This window comes from Numida meleagris, chromosome 10 (genome assembly GCF_002078875.1).
Source record: "Numida meleagris isolate 19003 breed g44 Domestic line chromosome 10, NumMel1.0, whole genome shotgun sequence".
NCBI classification, from domain to species: domain Eukaryota; kingdom Metazoa; phylum Chordata; class Aves; order Galliformes; family Numididae; genus Numida; species Numida meleagris.
Window position 1 is genome coordinate 7,915,021 of NC_034418.1, and position 22,413 is coordinate 7,937,433.

A 22,413-nucleotide genomic window follows, 5' to 3' on the forward strand; every position below is an offset into this window, starting at 1 on the left:
CTTGTTCTGCTTGCTACTTTAGGTCTCTATTGCTGCATAATTCTTAATCTAGTACCCAAGTAATCTCTTTTCACAGCTGCATTTTCAGAACAGCAGTTCTGAGCCAGGGTGAGTGTTCTGACATTTGTTTCTCCAAACAGCAAACTTCCAGGAAGGCTTTAAAAGAACTTCTGTTCCACTCTCTTCAGCCATAAAGTACACGTGTTTTAGCAGGTAAAAAGTGGCAGCATTAACCTGAATGATGGTAACAATGACTACAAAACGAGCTGGCTGGGGATTTGCAAACAATCTCCAGATGTCTACAAGAGATCTGATTTATCAAACATACTCTGGGCAGAATTTGTTGCCTTGTACTTTCTAGTAAAATAAGTTTGTAGGATTTGCCTGCTGTTTCAGCAAAAGGTGCTGCGTGTATGGTATCTTTAGAATAACCCCCAGGATACTGAAAAAGCCAAAGGCCCCAGACATCAAAGCCTGGAGCCCCCAGTGAAATGAAACAGGATGAGGCTGCGGGATAAGCCTTGGTTCTGAGGCACAGGCATTTAATTTGTTAATGGGTTTTGTTGCAGCTATCATAAACACAAACCCCACCTCTCTCTATGCCCAGAACAAAGTATTTTGCTTTGTTACCAGCAGATGGAGCCAGATGCTCACAGTTTTAAAGGGATTTTTTTTTTCCCTCTGTTCTGAAAAACTGCCCATGAAGCAGACAGCGTCTAGAAACCTCTCCCTTACCTCACATGAACTCCGTTTTTTTACTGTGCAGATGTATACAGCTAATCTGGTGCATGCCTTACCCTATGTCAGCTACTTTTCTCTGATGTTTCCACAACAACTGCTTTTTACTTATCGCAAATACTTTTTCTAAATTGCTTTGGTGCCAAAATGTCATCGGGAAACAGAACAAGCTAAGCTGGGCATTTCCAACTGCTAAAATACCATACCTTTCATTTCCCTCACAAAGGGATGTATTCTTAGAAGAAGTCATACATGTCCCAGAACCATCCACATAAAATTCTTAACTCTTCATCTTGTTAAAGGCCAAATACATGTCAATATGTTTATTGTGTCCTGAAGTTTAAAACTGTATGCTCAGATGAGAGAACAGGTGAGGGATGTGCTCTGCAAGCTGCTGCTGCCATCCAGTGTGACCAGGTGGCAGCAAGGCCGGGCACGGCTGGTTCTGCTCAGTGTAATGCAGGCCAACAACCCTGTTCTGCTTGTAAACCTACTTACAAAAAGAGAAGCAGATGCTGCAACAATGCTCTTCAGGTGCTACTCCAGAGCAGCTCTCCTAATGTTCTCATTGTGGAGCTGCTGGCAGGCAGGGCAGCACGGAGCCGGCAAAGCCCCTTAGCCAAGGGTGCACATTTGTCCCACTGCACCGAGCCTCCTTCATGGTAGGGTAAGATGAAATGAGCGTTTATAAGTGATGTACAGCTGAGGGGACAATAAACTCTTTGCTGAATGTATTAAACTTATTAGGGCTTTCTGTTGTTGGCTACGTGCTCCATGTCAGCTATATGAGCAGCCAGCTCTACACCATCAGATCACAGCAAGGTAATGGCATCCTTAATCAAGCCAGATCTCCCAGGCAAAAATGGGTGTTGTTCAAGAACACTGTCAGGCCCTTTCACGTCCCTTCCCGACCCAGCACTGTCCCACATTGCTACAGATCAGTTTTAAATACACAGACTTTGTTACACTATGCACTGCCCTCACTAACCTCAGGCAGCAGAAGCAGCAATGAGCTTTACTTTCATTCTTTTCACCACCACAATGCCACAACCTCTTTTTAACAAATCCTCCACCACAGCACTTAACATCTCTCTAACAGGACGTTCTAGCAACACAGTTCACCAGATGATAAAGGTACTTATTTTCTACCAAAGCTAAATACAGGACAATGCAGGCTGCCTCTTTAGCATCGGCCCCCAGCGCTGCAAACCGCCCTCAGCAGGACTCGCACACTGCACACAGCTCCAGCTCCCACCAGCCCCGGGGAGCCTCCCTCTGATGGGGAAGGGCAGAAGGGAGCGTGCAGCACTGTGCAGAGCCCGCAGCAGGTGAGACTGGCCCAGGCGTCAGCCTCCATCCAGAGCTTGTGGTGCCACAAGGCAGCTCTGGCATGTGGACAACTAGAGTAATAGTTACCACTAGTTCTCAGCTTTTGTTCAAAACAAGTGTACTTGCAGACATATCTTCACCAATTAAAGGCACCGAGCGCTTTTTAGTGAAGAAAAAGTCATACTGACACATCTCTGGCATTCACACCATCACGTAAAACCTTGGATTTACTGCTTCTGCCTGGAACACATGGACAACACAAAACCCTTAGGGAACCTGACATCTGGAGATCACTTTGGGGCTTTGGAAGCACTCTGTAAACGTGTAAAGAAAGCTGTGGGTCAGGATCCTGAAGCAGTACAAAAAGGACTTTCCTGCCCTTCCACCTGGCCACCTGGCTCTCCTGCAGAGCAGCCACAGCTGTAGCAGCGTGTCCAGTAAAACTGTGGGAGGTAGAGACCTATCAGCCATGCAGCTGGTGCAGGCAGAGTTCAGCTGCGCTGCAAAACCACCACAAGTGGCTCTACCACGTGTCTACTAGGCTTAACCTGTATTAATCTACAAAACCCACAAAGGACATTGGGGCAACACCTGTACAGTATGTTGGATATATTCCAAATATGCCACCTGCACCGCTCCTGTGCTCTCTGCCCAGAAAGAAATGGAAAGCCCAAAGAGAAATGCAGGATTCCTACTGAAGATGTGCACTGGAAGAGGACTGCAAGCCGAGGCAGCCTGCAGGAGGAGGCAGCAAAGGCCATGCTGCTGCTAGGCTGCTGTGTTTGTGAGATGGACGGGAAGCCAAACTGCTTTGATAAGAGACCAAACATATCACTTAATAAAAACAAGGCATCCTACAATGAACTTCTCTTTCCGTATTTATTCCTCTCTAAACGCAGCAGTGTGCAGATTATAGGAAATGGTTTTACATTTAACTTCAACCCCAAGTGGTAAAGAAAAGCATTGTATCTCACAATGTAAATTTGCATCTACCATCATTTAATGGATGTTTTATACATGCTATGTACTACTGTGTTTTTATGGAAAGGCAAAAAAATTACTTGGGAATTTGTTTTTAATTAAGCAATAAGGCTCAATGGGGTACTGCTATCATGCAATAAAACCACTCCTGGGGTGTTGTGAGGCATTTGGTCCAGATGAGTGCTTCAAATCACCCCCAGATTGTGATTAGATGATTACTCCCCGGAGTTAATATTAGATGGTTCTCTCTAGAGTTGTCTTATTGCTATTATAAAAAGTCTTCAACGTGGGGAAACTAAGTAGCTTTTGTGCTTGAAGAAGATGAAGTTCGCAGTTTCGACTGTTGAGTGGTGTCTGAGCCATGTGGGTCCCATAGATCAATTCACCTCTTTAGCATGCATGAAGAATCATCTCCGCGCATTTCTTTGACCCAAACAGTTTTACAATTAAGTGGCTTTCTTTTTTTTTCTAGGAGATGGAAGGATATAAAGAGGCAAACAACTCCAAAATAAAGCGATCCCAAGACAAGGCGCTAAGGAATTTGATTCTGAGATATGTATTACTGGCTTTATCTTTTTGTAGGGAATAATGAATCCTAATCGCCATTATGCTAATTGTATTAATGAAGGCTAATGCGTGCAGTAGTGGTAAGAGAGTCTCCCAGGTTGGGTGCAGGAGGAGCTACACAGGCTGAGGCACCTGGGGGGTGCCTAATGAATTCAGAGGGCCCAAATGGTACGGAGCCAATCTGCATTGCCTTCCCCTGCCTCCTCTCAACTGCTCTTCAGGGCTGAAGATAGAGACAAAGTACTTCATTCTGGAAAAAAAAAAAACAACACCTCCCCAAAAAACCAAAATAAGGCCTTCTGCATATCTCATCATACCAGAAAGAGAGCCATCTCAGGAAATGTTAATTCTTGCAGGTAGCCACCACTCCCAAAAAGGCGGGATGGTAGCTCATGCAGATGGACAACTTTTGTACACCCCTATAGCACAAATCCCTCTGGTTTCTCAAGCGGGCAACAACTCTCACACTTACGGTGAGATCCTTCTCACACATCCACCGCATTCTGGCCTATGTCACATCTCATACCCTGCACAACCTCGTCAGCAATACGCTACCTAAAAGCAGATAAGCCTTCCACCTCATAAGAAATCCCTGGGGCTCCTCCTTCACCTCAGCACCTTTCCACTTAAAGATCCAATGTGCCAATGGGCTGAGATCCCAGCCAAGCTGAAGCGTGCTCTTTCCACGATATCACCTTGAAAAATACACTGCATTTCTGGTTTTCCCTTTTATTTGAAGAAAACAGAAGGAAATTATTTCCTTACTTTTTCCTTACATTTTTTTCCTTCTCCTTTCACAGAACTTTTTGCAATATGCACTCTGTACACAGAACTTCCCCAGAAGCCCCAGGCAAGCACAAGGGCTCCTTTCCTGCACAAACAGCACTGATGTGGGGCAAGGCACAGATCCCCCACAAAGAGATGATTTTTCCCTTCAGAGCAACACACACACTCAGCCTGGGCAGCAGTTCCAAAGGAACTTTCCAAAGGAAAGCGACCAAAGCATGCTCATCACATAAATAGAAGCTATATCCGCAAACAAAGCAGGGTTTCTGAATGAAACTCTTTGTGTGTCTTTGACTTATCAGTCAATCACAGGTGAACACATTTACATCTTTTTAAATTAACTGATGATTATCCCACTCTTGTTCCCTCTGCTTTTTCCCCATTTTAATATTTGAAATGCCTTATCTACATAAGTTTAGTGTTTGAAATACCTAATTGTTCACCAGTTTATCTTGTGCAATAAAAGCACACACTGAATATGAGATCACTGTTTAAACAGAACAGGAATACTAGGAGAAGAGTTCGGATGAACAACACACACAGAATTATGTTATTTGGGAAGGACAGTCAAGCCCAAAAATGCAGTATTCCCTCAGAGCATGCTGCAAAATGCCATTTTAGACACCTCTCTTTTCTTCATTAATTTCATTTGTTTCTTCTCCAACATCACACCTCTCTCTGCACCAAACACCCGCACCATTTCATGGTTCTGGCACTCCACACTCTCGCCTCACCTCTTTTTAACTCTCCTCTTTTGTATTTCAGTCAGAACTCGCTCCAGTCACTGGGTGAACACTACTCAGAAGCAGTGACACGGCAGCACGCCCAGCTTACTGCCCACTCCTCGCCGATACTCACCCCTGCAGCTCCACAGAACAGAGCAATCTTCTCTGCCGTGAGTTCCCTACTGGGCAGCTCCTCGGCAAAATCTGGAGACTCACGATGTCCGATCCAGCATGCACTCTGTTAAAAGTGAAAGAAAGCACAGTTAGCAATGCAACTCCCCGAAAAACCTGAGCCTAAGTAACCTGGATAAACGAAACTTTTCCACTGAAACAATACAACTCCTTGCTTCCTTGCCTGTCACGCTCACTTCTCAGCTACAAAGAGCCCTCGTTGCTTCCAGCCCAACAGTCCGCATGGGAGAAGCCAGAGGTGACACGGGGCAGGCAGGGACGGGGTGCTGGTCTGTGCTGGAAGTGAAAGTGCATCCACAGTCCTGGCCACAGGAGCTTCTCCGTCACCGCTGCATCTTCCCAGCAAGACCCACCTGCTGCCTGCTCTGCTCCCAGCCCCGCAGCAGGACACTGGTGCATCTGGTTTGCTCGTGGCTTTAAATTACAAGTTCTATCACACCTCAGTACCATGCAGAACGATACACACTGATGACATCAGATAAAGAAGATTTCAGTAATAAAATACCCTCCACATTTTACAGTCAAGAAGGGAGCTATAAATAGAACTACATATTACATGCTGATCCAAAACTGCACTGAAATCAGAACTCTTACCAAGCTTTGGATCAGACCTTCTAACCACTTATGTGATTACAATTACAGACTACTGAGAAGAGAGCAAGCTATTAAACTGAAATTGGCTTAGCAGGGAGATCCTTAGCATCCTTCTTTCCCACCACTCGTTTCACCACTGCTATTTATCACTGAAAATTAAGGAGCAAGGAAAATACCTCATGCCTTCACAGCACTGAGATGCACAGACAATTGCCAAAGTTTAACAGAAACACTGGTGTGGATAAAATGATAAAATGGCTTTGAAACTCCTCTCATCACACTGCCGATCACACCTTTCTTTTTCCTACAATCTACCCAAGAGCAATTCATTATTATGTATTTACACAGAGCATTTATGTTTGCCCTGTGCCATTTAATTCCTTGGTCAGTTGTGGTTGTTCAGCACGCCAGCTCTTCCTGAAGGCTGCGTCCAGCAGCACATACGCACAATCAGAGAAACACAGCTGAAGATGTGTGCAGGGAAGGCACAGCAAATGCAAAGTTCTTTACGATGCAAACTTGTGAGTTTAGAATCTGCACAGATTGTGTGTTTGTGCTCCTTGCACAGCACAGCTTTTGTCACAGCCGTGGGGATGCCTGAGTGGGGCTGTGCATCAGGAGCTGCTCACGTACCACACAGCAATGCTGTTGTACAAACAAAAGCGCATCCCTTGCATGTTACGTCCCAACACAAAGGGAAGAGAAGCAAGTCTCAAGGCTGCTCTCAGCAATATTTTCATCGCTGGCAATCGCCTTGCCAGGCCCTGAGGAGCAAGTCAGCAAGTGGGCACTCCTGCCCTGGGCAGAGAGGAGCCACCAGGTCCCAGCAGCTGGTTTGCTGGCAGGGCTTTCAGTGCATTTGAGCTAGTAGTATTTTGGAAACGTTTTCAGTTTGGATCTGTACTGATGGAACTAAGCACGGCCCTGTGATTTGTGCACTGTGGAAGTTTTTGCTGGTATTACAATCTAATCTTATCCTACAGGCTGCTGCAGTAACTTTGCCACTAGAAGATGATAAAGAGGCATTTTCTCCCCTGCAGAGCCTACCTTTGGCTGACTCAGCCGAGCAGCTGCAGCTCCCTTTACTTTGGAATTACTGCACCCCAGTTGAGCAAGATCGTTCTGCTACCGCTAAACAAGTTGTTTTACAGAAAATGGCGGAGGCGACAGATCAGACAATGCCACTGGCGCGAGGTAAGGACACCGAGAGCTGCTCATTTGGGCTGCAGCATCTCTGCCCCTCAACAGCCGCTGCTCCTCGCGTGCCGCCCGAGGCCCGGGCCCCGCCCGCTGCCGCCACAGCATCAGCCCGAGGGCACGCGGCCCTGCGGAACGCGCCCCACTGCCCGAGCGCCTCGGCCCTCAGCTGCAAAGCTTCCCAGCCCGCGTTATCACCGCCTAAGAAAACGAAAATTTGGGGAAAAAAAACATTTCTAATATCTTGACAGCTCCATCAGTTCCCATTAAAAATAGAAGAGCTATTACAGCGAGCAAGCACCTTAATTACGTGCCAGCCTGTCTGACAGAACCTCACCAGGCCGAAAGCGCCGCCCAGCGCAAAAACACCCGCACGGCGCGCGCCCCTCCACCGTCCCGGGAGCAGACCCCCCCCACCTCAGGCCGCCGCGGCGTGACCGCCCTATGGCGCCCCCTTGCGGCGCGGCACTTTGCCCCGCTCAGAGATTGGCCACCGCCCAGCGAGGAGGCGTGTCCCCCCGCGGCGCGCTGAGCCCGAGCGGCGCCTATTGGCCGACGGGCGCCGGGTGGGCGGGGCTGGGCAGCAGGAGCGCGGGGCGGGGCGGGGCGGCCGCCGAGCGGAGCCGCCTGGCGCGGGGGTGGCCGGGGAGCAGCGGTGCCGGAGGGACGCGCTTCGGGTGTGTGCGGAGGTACCGGCGTGAGGGAGGGGGCTCGTGCGAGGGGCGCGGTGTTCAGTTCCGAGAGAACCGGTGGTTCTGCCTAAAGCGGCGCAGCGCGCGGGAGCTCGCGCCGTGCCGGGGTCCCTGCGGGTGCCCACCTGCAGCCCTGCAGCGAGCGGGGCGGGACGGGCTGCAAAGGGCACGGGGGAAGGGGAGAGAAAGAAAGAAAGAAAGAGAGAAAGAACGGGCCGAGCAGCCGTGCTGAGCGTTGCGTGAACTCTGCTCGGGACACAGCCGTGCCCAGCTCTGTGCGCGGCCACACGCGGAGCTGGTGGGGGTCCAGCGATCTGGTTTGTGCTGGAGGCACCTCGCGTACCGAGCGTGAGCTCGACACCGAAGGCACGGGGGTAAAGCTTGTTGCTCAGCCTCTAGGGGCACGCTTCGCACCTGCCCGTGATTACGGGGCGCCGGGAGGGTTGGAGGCCTCCCTTCCCCCGGTGACTGCTGTGTGCCCCCGTGTGCTGCTGCTCCTTGGTGTTTGTACGGCCCGGCCCGGCCCGCAGCGCGCTGTCACCTGGGTCTGCACCGCACCCGGGGGCTCCTTACGGGGCTCTCTGGCAAGCATCCACAGGGCGCTGCCGGCCTGCCCTCCCCTGCACCAGCACCTGGCCTGCCAGCGAGGGAGAGGCGAGCTGCAACCAGGCAGAAAGAGGAGCGGAGCCGTGTTCGTTGCTCTCAGTGCCCGCCCCGGGCGCTCAGTGCGGGGTGAGGAGGAGCCTGTGTCAGCCCTATGTCCCGAGGCCTCCCAGCTGCCAGAACCAGGAGGAGCGAGAGATCTGGAGGGAGACGAGGCACGGAGCGTTGGGCCGCTGCAGGCTGCGCCTGGGCCAGCCCAGCGTTTGGTGCACGTATGGATACTGAGACCTGTCAGTTCAGTTTGACTGCAAGGGCTGAAGAATCAGGTAGAACTGCTCACAGCATCGCTCTGCCTACATCTTAGCTACATACAGCCTCACAAACATAGCCCAGGCTCAGTGACCCAGGAGCTTAAGTCGAAGCGCTCTGCCTGGCAAGCGTCAGCGTGGCTATTTGTAATCACAAGTTAACAAGCTCTCATTGTTAGAAGATGTGCGGTTGGGTGCAGACAAAATAGTATTTTTCCTTTGAATACCAACTGTGTAAACTGGATAACGTTTGATCACACGCGAAGTCAACAGATCTTGACACAAAAATGACAGAAAACTTTGCCATGCTGAAAACTCCCATGTGAAGTAGAATGCCAGTTAAGTGCATCTTCCCACTCTTCTGCCATGTGAGGCACATGTGCGTTTGCATCACTCGGTAACAAGCAGCACGATCCTGCTGAAGTCACAGAGCAAACCTGATGAAGCAGGAAAAAAATATTTACCAGAATGAATCCACTAGACTACAATTTATGCCCTGATTTTTATACTGCATCACTGTTGTTCTTAAAGACAGGGACGCTTCACAGTAAGGGAAACCATCTTATTCAGAAACTACCATACATAGTAGTTCCATTCCAAAGCAGAGCTGCGTGCTATCTGCAGTGAGTCATGCTATTTACATGGAATCCGTCTGTGTGATTTAGTCAAGCCAGGGGCTATGTAGAAATTCGGGGCAGGGCTGCTCTCTGTTGCGGTGGGACAGGGTGAGCCACCCCTTGCAGATGCCTGCCTCTCCCCATAGCTGAACAGGGAGCGCGGAGTTGTGCCGAATCAGTTGTCCAAGCCTGAAGTTAAGCAATGTGAATCCCGCTCCTATTTTTTTTACTGCTCTGCTCCAGTTATTTACTGGAACATTATTATGCCTGAGGGGATAGAAATGGAAGAAAAAAGCTTTTATTTTGCTTCCCGGTGAGAACTCCTTAGGGAAGTATCAAGGCCTAGAGCAACAGATGACAATTCTAGTTGTAGCAGGAAGATTTTCCCAGGAAGGAGTTAGCTTTTCTTCAGTTAACTCTTGGCTTTTTAAGTGTCTAACAACTCGAGGAAGAAGATACCCTCTGGGTGGAAGCATGACACTTAACGGGAACTCCTTTTTGTTTCCTTCACATTTCACATTTTCCTGCTACAGAGCCACTCACTTCTTGGACTTCCTCTGAAGGTATTTTCTTACACTGCTTCCATCTCTTTGATGCTTTTTGTTGTAACTATTTACCTTGTAGTTAGCTTTAAATTGCACTTCATGCTGGCAGACACACATGTGTGGATATGTTTCACACTGTCCAACTCCATCACATCTGGACTTCAGGAGCCAGCCCTGGAAGTTGTCTGTTCTCTGCAGGGACTGCTGGCCTGCTGTGGAGAAAAAAATCTGGGGACTAAGGAGAACTGAGCAGTCTGTTAAATATCTTAGGCAAGACATAAAGAGCACACAGTGACCTAGAACAGCTACTCTGTGGTTTCTCTTCTAGCATTCTGAAGGGTATTTGGGGTGAAGGGCAAGGCAAGAATGTAAACTGTCATCTCAAACGCACAGGGCTCAGCGTGTTGTCCTCTTTGCCTTCCCTTTCCCCCCCGTTCCAACACTCTGGCTATGGGGACTCTGTATAAGAAAGATGAGAAAAATTGTGGAGAGAGGTTCTACATGGGTTATGCTCTGAAATGCTCATAGAAACTAGGGCTGCACAATCCCTGTGATCTGTGGGCTACCTCGTGATTGCTGAACTACCTCGCTGTAAGAGGAAATGACTCACTTTCTCGTGGATTGTTAGGCCTGAATAGTCTTGGTGTACCATTAAGCACAGAAGGAATTAGGTGCACTGAAAAATTGAACGTACAACATAAAGCACTTTCCTTACTGCAAACTATGAATAGCACAACATCTGCTTTTGCTTCAGAGCTACCTTTTTGTATGTTTTAAAAAACCACAAGCACCTGGGCTGTGTGAGAACAAGGGTGCAGAGGTGTATCATCAGTCAGCTCACAGCACTAGCACGGTGCCTGTGCAGCTGTGCTCACTGCTGGCAGGAACAGAAGGGCCTGAGCCCCACCAGCTGTCACAGTGCAGAAACTCCCCATGTATGAAGTATTTCAGGTCAGCCTGCTTCCTTTAGAATGGGAATGTGGTTATACTGGTAAAAAGCGTGGTTGTAATGGAAGAAAGGGCTCTGTATTAGAGAGCTTCCATTGCTGTGAACGGAACCATCCCAGTACAGACCAGGCTGTTGCAAAATGGGGTCAGAAACCTTGAAAAATTAATTCTAAAAGGTCATAAAGTAATGTGAAGAGTGGAAAAGAGATTATTTTTAACCTCCACTGACATGAGAAGCTTCTCACCTGCGCGCAGGCTTGCTGCTCGGCCTCGTCCTGGCAGTCTGCTAAGTGCAGCTTCACCACTTCTCTATTTTCCTCTCTTCAGGGTGAGCTGGAGATGGTGGACCACCTTGCAAACACTGAGATCAACAGCCAGCGCATTGCTGCTGTGGAAAGTTGCTTCGGGGCTTCTGGACAGCCCTTAGCTGTGCCAGGAAGAGTCCTTTTGGGAGAAGGGATTTTAACCAAAGAATGCCGCAAGAAACCAAAGCCTCGCATATTCTTCCTGTTCAATGACATCCTCGTGTACGGGAGCATAGTGATTAACAAAAGGAAGTACAATTCCCAGCACATCATTCCCCTTGAAGATGTCACTTTGGAGACGCTGCCAGACACTTTGCAGATGAAGAACCGCTGGATGATCAAAACCTCAAAGAAGTCCTTTGTGGTTTCTGCGGCCTCCCTGACGGAGCGGAAGGAGTGGATCAGCCATCTGGAGGAGTGCATCAGGCACCTGCTGACAAAGACGGGCAGGCAGCCCTCCACAGAGCACGCGGCCCCCTGGATCCCCGACAAGGCAACAGACATCTGCATGCGCTGCACGCAGACCAAGTTCTCCACGCTCACTCGAAGGCACCACTGCCGCAAGTGTGGCTTTGTGGTGTGCGGAGACTGCTCCAGGCAGAGGTTTTTGATGCCCCGGCTGTCCCCCAAGCCTCTGAGGGTCTGCAACCTGTGCTACAGGCAGCTGCTGGCAGAACAGAAGAAGGAAGCAGAGGCCGACTGTCGGCAGCCGGAGCAGTACCGTTCCGCCATCGCGGGCTACGAACCCTCCAGTGGTGATGACAGTGACAAGTCTGATGATTACAAAGTTGACCAGTGGCCAGCAGACACAGAGTTTTATAGCTCAGAAGTATCTTGGTCATCTTTCCATAGCTGACCTTGTTGAGAACCGGTGGTGTTTAAATATTGGAAAGCCAACTTCTGGCCTCCAGTGCATGTCCTTCTTGGTGCGTTATGTGGAGGCCATGCCTGGGAAGCTGGATATTGGCCCCCGATTGTGCTGTCTGCGAGGGGAACAAAGGTCAGGGACTACCCCGAGTCATTCTGAGAACGTCTCGTATTATGCAACAGAGCGTGACAGCTTAGGGAAGAGCACGGACTAGAGAACAGTCTTGATCCAAATGAATTCACCCTTCTGTGCCTTAGTCTTCCTGCCTGCAAAAACGGAGCAATAATACTCTTGGGAGAGAAAGGAGGTAGCAATCTTTGGCTGAAATACGCTTGCCGGCTGGTGCTGAATTCCTCCTTCAGAGGTGATGGGACCTTCAGATGGGGCACTGCAGAAAACTGGTGCTTTTGCTTCCCGTGAGGCATTCTCTCTGCAGAGAACAGAGAACTTCTAGGGCTGGCACTTTTGACAAGTATTACATCTACTTCAGAGATTGTCATTGCAGCTGTGCAAACCTGCCTCTCGTCAGTGGGTGGTGAGATAGGTATAGACTTTGACTTCTACACCAAGGATTCTGAACTTTGGAAACACTAAGGAAATGGCACTGTGAATATGAGCCTCATATGAGGCTTATCAAAGGGCTGGAGCATTCGACTCTCTCATGGAAAGAAATTATGATATCAGGTATCTGTGATATCAGACAAGGAGGGAAGGGATGGGAAGAGGGACAAGTATGTTTATACAAAGGAGAGAAGGAAGAGGTTTACTCAACTTAAGTGCAGAGCCCCAGATCTCAAAACCAGGCAGTTTCACCACATTACTAGAGAGCTGATGACCTCACGCCTATCAGGTAAAAGAGTTGCCCAGGGAAGACTTTTAACAAGCCTTAAAAATTCCAGGAAAATGCCCCGAATTAAAATCAAAGAGGTTCAGCATTTTCACTCCCTTCCTGAAAAAAGACCTCAAGGAATTGAACTCTCCTGTGCTCATCTCACTTGTATCAGTCGCACAAGTTCAAAGTTAAGGTCCTTAATGTGTCTTCAGGATTGGAGCCCAAGAAAATTAATTTGAGATGAACTTCAAAGTTCAAATTAAGTTTGAACATTTGAAGAAACATGGCTTATTTCGATTGTAATGGAGCATTGGAATAAATATGCTGAAAATTAGACAACAGCAATTATATTGCAGCAGACATTTCCACAAACTCAGTTAATAATTTTAGTATATTTTGGGATGGTGTATTTTATTTTCTGGGAAAGGAACACGGCTGAGAATTCACTGCCAATGTTATAAACCATTTCCTTACCAGTTTCTGGTCTAAACATGGCATTGAATGCCACGTGGCCAGACCTAGATTTTTTAAATTTAAGCTCAGAATAATCATTCTTACTTTCTTTTGTAAACTGCCACTGTCCAATCAATTTGTATTACTTGACTGTGTGGGAATAAAGATATGGCCACCAGGAAGAAGCCAGAAAAATATTTCAGCGAAGTGCGTTGTTATTTATCATGAGCCTTAAAAAAGAAATGGGACAGATGCTGTGATTCGGGCATGGCTAGCCAGCATGAAATCCAGCTCTTAGCAACTCTTCAGCCATGAGATGAACGTTCTAGTCTTGTATTTACTACCAGAAGTTGAGTATGTTTGAAGAAATTGCCAAACCTGATGCTTCCTTTCTGTTCATACCATTTTATCCTCTGTTTGAGTTTTCCCAAGTCTTTTGCAATCCCCTGCGGTAGCCTATATTAATTGGAGTGAGATTTTTCCGGTGGGGCCACAGCTTGGAGTGGGTCAACAAACCTTCTGACCTAAACAGATGTTTTTTAAAGTAGTAAGTACACCAAGTTCTGTTTTTTTCCATCCCTCTTCGAGTTTAGTTCATAATTCTGAGCAGCACTGATTGTTTTCATAATGCCTCCCACCCACCAGAAGGGTGTATATGCTATGCAAACAGAAAATGACCTTAAAAATAAACAGCCAGTAGAACAGTTCACAAGCCAAAAATAGCACAGTTGTTGAATGTGTGCATAACTTAAGTTCCAATTCTGTTCTCCATAGGCAAAACTCTCAAGTTTCTTCCCAGTAATTGGCGTCAGAAATATATTCCGATTTTGAACCTTTTCCTGAGTCCTCTTAGAGATCAGCTTGTCTTCTATATCCAAAGGTCTTACTATTATCAGTTCCCAAGAGATCTAGGAACTGTTTTTACCTGCTAATGGAGGACAGTCACACCTCTAATAATCATAGAATCATTAAGGTGGGAAAAGACTTAAGATCATTTAGTCCAACAGTCCGCCTGCCACCAGCACTCCCCACTCACTGTGTCCCTGTGTACCACCTCTACCTTTTCCTTAAACACCTCCAGGGACAGTGACTCCACCACTTCCCTGGGCAGCCTGCTCCAATGCCTCACCACTTCTGAGAATTTGTTCCTACTATCCAGCCTGAATCTCTGCTGGCACAACTTGAGGCCCTTCCCTCTCATCCTGTTGCAGTTACCTGGGAGGAGAGGCCGGCCCCCACCTTGCCACAGCCTCCTCTTAGGCAGTTGAGAGCAATAAGGTCTCCCCAGAGCCTCCTTTTCTACAGACTAAACATTCCCAGTTCCCTCAGCCACTCCTCATAAGACTTGTAATAAGTGCCCTGTTGTAGAGCAAGATCTTTTTGCAATCACACCAGCAAAAAAGAAAAGGAACCCAGCCCCTTTTTTATGTGCGTGCTATAATTCATGCCATTTCCTGAAATGCACGAACCTTCCAGCAATTCTTACTTCCCCATTCCTTACAGAAAGAGAGTATGGAAAAGAGTCAAGCACAGAAAAGCTGTGACACCCATGAGAGTAAGGGCAACCAGCAAGACACACACCACTACTTTAAGTATCAGTCTGAATGTTGTTTTAGACCCAAGGTGCACGCTGGCACTTGCACTTCCATAAACTTCTGACGGACGCACTGACTTCCTGTACCCTCATGTTCTTTCTCACAGTTTTCCATTCTTGCAAGACAGTCTGTGCTACTCTCAGTGATGCAGCCATGCAGACAGAGCTTCTGGGCATCGCATGCAGCTGCTCCTGCAAACGCTGGCTGTGCTGGTGCTGATGGGAGACCTGGAAAAGCTGGGGCTGCCACAGGTTGGAGAAGTTGTTTCACCTGAAAGACCTTAGAAGCAGAGCAATTCTTATGTTGTTACAGCATGTGATCAAAGGAGCATGCCTAGGGAAACATCAGGAAATTTAAACAAGGCCTCTTTTTTCCTTTTTTTTCCACCCTTCTTTAGTTTTATTAGCTAAGCTCAGCACTGCGATTAGAGCCTGGGGCTCCTGGCATGGGGCCGGCTCAACACACGGGTTTTACATCACGGTCTGTGCTATTACGGTCCGTCTTGGAGTTTTCCAGCCCGATTCCATCTCCAGTGCACTAATGGGGCATTTCCTGATTTTGTTGCCAGGGACTCGTTAAATATTGAAAAACCCACAGAAAGAGCAGCAGTCTGAATGCTCGCTTGGAAAAAAACACATGCAGGCAGGGGATTCTGTGGGGTCACAGCCTCTCCCTAGAAGACTCCCAAACACAATGTGTGGGGATCAGTCGCCAGAAAGGTTTCCTTGCACAGGTTCCTGCCTGAAGGCGTCGAGACCCAAACAGCGCAGCACTGTGTGGCCATCTGCTGCACACCAGACTGTCACAGCGAGGGGGGGCTGGTTCAGGAAATCAGACCGTCTGAAAATGGGTCTTTCTGATCCTTCGAGAAGAACCTGGAACACAGTCGCTGTTAGAGAAATACAAGAGCTTTTTGGCACTCAGCAAAATCTCTGCTTCGCAGCTGGGCGCACAAGTCAGGGGACAGTCCCCATAGCTGTCAGGAGCGAGAAGAACGTGCGTGCATGGAACAAGGGAAATGAAACTGGAATGTTATCAGACCTACTGAAGCTGCTGGGGATTCTCCATCAGTGACAGGCGAACAGAGTTAAAGGCATTGCTGTGATGAAATCCACATCAGCTCCCCACAGTCCATGGGAAGGAAGAAGAGACAGTACCACAGCAGTCGGTCACAAGAGCAGAATGAAAGTTAGCAGGGAAATGTGATCTGTGAGCAAACTGAAAAGAAAGGATGGAAGGGCTCCAGTGGAAAGGCGTGCTCCTGCCCGAGGCACAGCCAAGGAACACCACAAGCTGCGGGGCACAGTGCTGACTCAGCACAAGGTCTGGCAGTCTGAAGGCTGCACAACGAAGTGAGCCAGCTTCGCAGTCAAATCCTTGTTCCAAGTTACTCAAATAGTTTTCATCCAAGCAGGAGTTCTGGCTCTGCCACAGCCCACGGCCTCTTCCATCTCACTACAACTGCAAAGCAGTTTCTCATTTTCCTCAGCTTGGGATTTTTGTGAACAAAAGGAATGATGAGCACAGATGATTCCAACTACAGCAGAGCTTTAAAGAGACATGTCTCAAACTAAAAACAGAGGCTCCTACTTCTGGCTCTTTCTGCTCCAAGCCCTAGATTTTTAAGAAAGCTGTTAGCAGAGAGGATGTCACTCCATGCTTACTGTCATTTCCACAGTGGATGCAGTATCACAACACAACTCCAAGAAACTCTTGCCTAGCCACCCCAGACCGGAGTGCTGGAGGGGCTCTCCCAGTAACGCTGTGCACCAGGGTGCAGCAAACAGCCAGGGCTGCTCTACGCCGCATGTCACACACACAATCACGGTACAGCACACTGTATGAGAAAGAGCCTTTCCTGCCTCTGCACTTGCTCATAAAACCTCAGAACAGCACTCAGTGCTGCGTTCTTGAGACAGCAGCTGAAGGAGAGGCATGCGGGGAAACTCGGTAGTGCTGAGCAGCTCTCTTTGAAGGCAGTGCTGGGCTTCCTTTCCAGTAAGGCCCGGCAGTGACAATAAACCATAAGCAGGTTTTCTGTAAACCTCTCAGACTCTCACAGCCCACGGCATGTTACACAATATCCCTGTTGCTGTGCAGTCAGCTAGGGCTCTCACAGCGCTTCTGTGCAGCCTGGGGCTGGGCTGGGCAGGGCACGGTGCTGCTGGTGCCAGCTGTGTGCGGCCGCTGGGCACCGAGGGGAGCTTTGGTTCCCATTTCATCAGAGCAGAGTTGGTCTTTATATTTTTGTCCTAAAAAGAATGTGAGTGCTTTGGTGAGACGCTTAGAAAAACAGGATTTGAGAAAGGAAAAGCATTAACTCAAGGCCAGATGGGCCTCTTCCTCTAACAGAGAAGAAGAAAAGGTCACACGTGGCTTTTATCATAGATGTTATATATAAGGTAAAAGCAGATGTCTTACTGGTTTCATACATGAAGAGATACCAGAGGGAAAGTAAGGGTGGCACTGCCGTCTCTCAGCCCATCTGTTCCTTCTCCCATGAAAGCCCGCAGAGGGGCCATCCCCACGGCACATCCTCACATCACCACAGCCCGCGTTCAGGCACGTGGCTGAGCTGCAGCCTGGCTGAGAACAGCCAGGCAGCCAGGTGAGTGTGAGCTGCCGGAGCCTGCTTACTGCCAGCCCCAGCAGCAATGGGCCACGTGTGACTCTCTGCCTCCAGCCCTGCCCGAGGTGCTGAGTGGGCCCCATGCCTGAGCACCACTGACAGCAGCACCCAGCAACTGTCCTGACCGCCTGAACGGCTTGGATACTGCAGTGCAAGCTGGCAGTGCAGGAACACACACCAGAACAACCAGTGCCCAGCTCACTGCAACCAAGTCACGACTTTGTTTTCATCAGAGTTTCTGTCTTGAAGAATGTTTACTCATCAGCAGGTTTCAGATGAACCAGTTTCTAGCACCTCAAAATGGGCTCAAGCAATCTTGTTTACTGACCTGCCTCTAGGAACCAAGCAGCCCAGCTAGATTTCACTGTACATGGCTTTCTTAGCCCGCAGGTCTTCACACATTCGCCCCCAACCCTGGTCAGAGATGGGCCGGTGTCAATGGCACTGGTGCTGTGGCCAGGGAAGGGCTTGGCCCACAGGGTATCAGGCACCCTCCACATTTGTTCCTTCCCTTAGAACCACCTTCCACATAAGTGCAAGACGTGCAAGCCAGTAGGCTGAGCAAACCCATGTATCTGTCCCAAGAGGTCCATATAGGTCCCAGCAGGCACTTAGGATGTCACACAGTGTGGCCATCTGTTTGCAAGGATGGAGCCTTAATGATGAGAGGATCTCCAAAACCCAGATGGTAATGAGCTACAGTGTTGCTCAATGAAAGGTGACAGAGGCTGTCACACACTGCTGTTTCAAGACTTCAGAAATACCACCGCTGTTCCTATTATACAGCAGTTAGAGCTATGATAGAATAACAACATCAGTAAATGTACAGCATGGATTTTCCTAATATTGCCATCTTTGCACCACAGTGGAATTAAATTGGTTCAAAGCAGCCACTAGAAATGCCAGTTTTGTAGCCCTAGCTTTGTAACAGATACTCTCACAAAATCACAGAGCTTCTATATCTGCTTATTATTTGCCCACAGCTGTAGAGCCACACAGGCTCTTTTCTGCCTCATTCCCTTGCAATAAAGACAAGGCAGGAGATACAAAGAGAGATGCAAAACCTTCCAGCGAGAGCCCAGTCCATGGAGCCAGACAGGAACAGGAGGTCTGCAAGACTCCAGCACACCCATGGAGTTTGTTTTCTGTCATGGAGCAATCAGAAGTGAGGCCAAGATTTCCAAAATGGCACTTACATAACTGATGCAAACGGCAGAGCCACTGAGTTACAGACTTCTTATATGTGACCACAGCAGGTTTTTTCTATTTATATTCCCTAGGCATGTTCCTTTTATTAAATTACTAGCTGTAATGCAGCTAGTGTAACCACCAGAGCAAGGGCAGTCTCTCATAGCATGGCCCTGTTGCTCAAAACTCACTCCTTCCATAAGCTTCAGCTTTTCAAGCATGCTGGCAATCACTAACAAAGGATTCAACATTTTAGCTGACATTCTCTTTCCCTCCTCAGGGACGTGAAATAAGCAAAATCTAGCATGACTGTATCACAGCAGGAATTCTAAAATAAACGCTTGTTATTTTACACATTACAATTTAGAGACTGGCTCTGGTAAAACTGTTAATCCTCCACACAACTTCCCCAGTTTCATCGTCCTCACCACTCTGGCGAATCATCTGGGAAATCCACAAACCATGCAGGGAGCCCATGAGGACTGCAGCTCCTCTTCCACGTGGGAGATGGGGAGGAGTCCTGTCTTGGAAGCAAGCAGAGAAGCCAGTCATTAAAGTGAGCATGAGCCACGAAGCTCCCACGAGACACGCTTCCACAGGCAGTTGAAGAGCCAGATGTGGTAATAGCAGCTGTTTTGACCAGACCAGACTGATCCACCTCCAGTACAGCTCTGCCTCCTGCCCAGCAGCACTTGAACTTTCTCCCTCCCACTACCCCAACAGAATTTCTCTCTTGTGTTTTGGAGGCTGAACTTTCCTGGAGCCAAACTCTGCTCTACGACCCCTGGAATGTGTGCTGGAATGTGGAGAATACACTGTGCTCTAGGAAGTTAGCATCTGGCAGAATCCTGTAGCTGAACAAACCTCACACAACTGTATCTGCAAGCTGAGAGTTTGCTACAGTTTCGGGAAGAACAACAAGACAGCCCATTATATCAACTTTCCTTCTGTGACAACAGTTAAACATTCAAAAAGGAGAGTGAAGGACTGTTCAGTCAGTGCAGGGCCCATGTAACCTCTCTCTGTAGAACAACTTTCCCCTCTGCAGAACAAAACAATGGCACGACAGTATTTTAGTGTAACTTCCACTGAACCGGAGTATGAATGAGCTTTGTATCTCTGAAGTCTGCTTTTAGATTCTGCTGCCACGGATGCATTTTCTTATTGGTACGAACAGTAAAAACATTTGGATTAATTCTTAAGTTGATATTGCAATTTTGAGAAAATGAAATACCCAGTTGCAACCGACCAAGAGAGGTTAGGTTTTCCTCTGGTTTGCTTAATTGCTTATTCATACACTGGAAATTTTCAGGGAGGAAGACTCCACTCCTGAGAAGGGGTAACAAGCACAAAAGCGAATGGGCGGCTCTTCCCCTCCTCCAGGAAAACGATTTCATACAGTGTGAAGTGTGCTGCACTGTTTTCAGAAGGGGATTGCTTTGGCAGCACATATGTCGTATTTTACTTGCAGTAGCACATATGTTGGCACAACACTGCAGGAATTGTATTTGCATTTGGCAAAACATATATAAGTAGCCTTAATAGACCTGAGCCACAGCTCACCTACCTGAAAATTGTTAGGGAAAGCTTAACAAGCAACCATAGAGTGACGCTCCTCTCTTTTAGTCTCTCACAAACCAGCAGCTGATTCTGGGGTAGTGTGTTTAATAGTCCTTGCTGGCCCTCTGGCATTAATCTGCCCAATCACTTTTTGAACACATTTTTGTTTTGGCGTCCAGAACATCCTGTGCCAATTTGCTCCACAATTCACTTTCAACACTGTGTGAAAAAGCACTTCCTTTCACCTCAATCATTTCAATGGATACACCCTGACTTTTATGCAATGTTATTGTTCCTCTTGTTCTACTCTGTGCCATTCATAGCTTTTACTGAAGTTCTCTCCATTAGTATCTTTTCTGGGTGGAACAATTTTCAAGTCATCAGTCTCTCTTTATACAGATGCACTTCCATACCATGTTATCCTCTGAATCTTTTCTAGCTCTGCAATTGCTCTTTTGGACTCAAGAAGGACTGATGAGAATGGGACAAGCAGACTCAAGATGTGGTTGCAACCTGGATCCATTCAGTGACATAATAAGTTTACTGCCTTGTTCTTGGTTTCCTTCCTTGTCCGTCCCAACCTTTCTATTTGTCTTCTGATCTGCTGCTGAGCACTGAGCTTATATTTTCAGAAATCCGTCCACAGTGACCTCAAACCCTTTCCTGAGAGGAAATAGGTCTTTTAGAGCTCAGCATTAGGACTGGATAGTCAGGGTGATCTTTCTTCTATGGGTGTTTATCAATACTCAGCAATACCTGCCTTTCTACTGATGAGTCGCTCAAGTTCAAGCTAGCAGTAGATGCAGATAGAAGATGGCAGACACTGGAGTCCTGGGAGCAGATGACTTAACTGCACAGAAAGGCACTGAAATCCTGCAGTTATAACAGAGCTTATGCATTCTTCCTTGACATGTCAGTACTGCACCAGCACACAGGGCATGACCTTGTTTTCTGCTGAGCCAGTGTACACATACAATACATTCAGTACAGCAAGGCACCTGCAGCACACAAAGTGGGGCTCTTCAATTAAGTCCAGCACAGTGCTCAGGTTTAACTTCAGTTCCAGTGGCACTGGGAGCACATTTCCTGCGCTGGATTAAGAAATGGTGGAGGCCATATACACAGGTGTACATAAATGGAAACGAACTACTGCATAACACTGGGGCCACTGTTGAACGCTTGGCATGATGCTGCTTTGCATGAATACTTGAGGTTCCCAAAGGTGTGTCAAAGCTAACCAAAAGAAGTGAGACAGCTTTGAAGTTGGCTCAGTTGTTGAGGTTTGGGGAATATAAGCAGACAGTCATTGGTTAACTGATTTCCTGATTTTTATCTGAAGATAGCATCCAGTTTTGTTTTATTGCAGAACAATATGGAAGAGTTGAATCACACATAGTACAAACACATACCTTTGTCACAAGGCTACTTTGGCAGATTAATTACTATCAGTAGAGCACTTTGAAGATGTAAAGAGCTACAGGAGTGCTCCGTATTATCCTCATTGCTACTTATCATTAGCAGTACAATGCTGAGACTAATCTTCACCCTTTACTCAAGTGAGACATGTTGCAGCCACTTTCAGCAGTCCAAGTCCCTCAGAACCTGGGCTAGGGACACAAAAGACCAAAAGAAAGATCCAACTCAGCCGCAGCACAAGCTCCTGCAGAGTTAAACTTCAAGGACGGAAGGAAGCCCCAAGTATGCAAACGGCTGCCAGGCAATTGAAGGCCGTTCACTGCGGTTATGGAAAAAATATTTTCTGTATAAATTCCTGGAGAGAATGGCCAGAAAGAAGCAGGCAGGCCACTTTTATGGAAACCAACAAACACATATCCAAGGCCCTACTTTACCATCACCAGAGGGTAGAATTAGAATTTTATTACTGATTTTGTTCCTGCATAAGCAATTAATAAACTGCAGTTTGGTAAAAGTCTGCTCCACTTTGGCATTCCTACAGATACTTTGGCAAGTCTTTAGCTCTAACACAATATTTGCCTAACAGTTTTGCCCAGTCCTCTCCCTTCTGAACTAACCTGGAGCATTTGCTCTTGCACGCCATTCGTCCCAAGCCCAGCTATGACATTCAGCTGTTGCATCTTTTCTTCACTGCTCTACAGGGAGCAGGTCTTCAATTTATGACTTTGGAAAATCTGTTTATGTT

At 47.7% G+C, this 22,413-nt stretch overlaps 1 protein-coding gene across 2 annotated transcripts; it reads left to right on the plus strand.

Annotated features, from left to right (window-relative positions):
* PLEKHF1 (pleckstrin homology and FYVE domain containing 1) lies at positions 7,702 to 13,477 on the plus strand. Of its 2 annotated transcripts, none has more exons than XM_021408225.1 (2): positions 7,702 to 7,786; positions 11,150 to 13,477. In XM_021408225.1, the coding sequence occupies exon 2, from the start codon at positions 11,162 to 11,164 to the stop codon at positions 11,981 to 11,983; it is 822 nt and encodes a 273-aa protein (XP_021263900.1). In that variant the 5' UTR covers positions 7,702 to 7,786; positions 11,150 to 11,161; the 3' UTR covers positions 11,984 to 13,477. The 2 variants fall into 2 exon arrangements, with proteins under 2 accessions (XP_021263900.1, XP_021263899.1); XM_021408224.1 differs by having other exon boundaries at positions 7,706 to 7,798.

Excerpts from the sequence above, each read along its gene's own strand:
- PLEKHF1 (XM_021408225.1), top strand. The coding sequence starts at position 11,162 with ATGGTGGACCACCTTGCAAACACTGAGATCAACAGCCAGCGCATTGCT.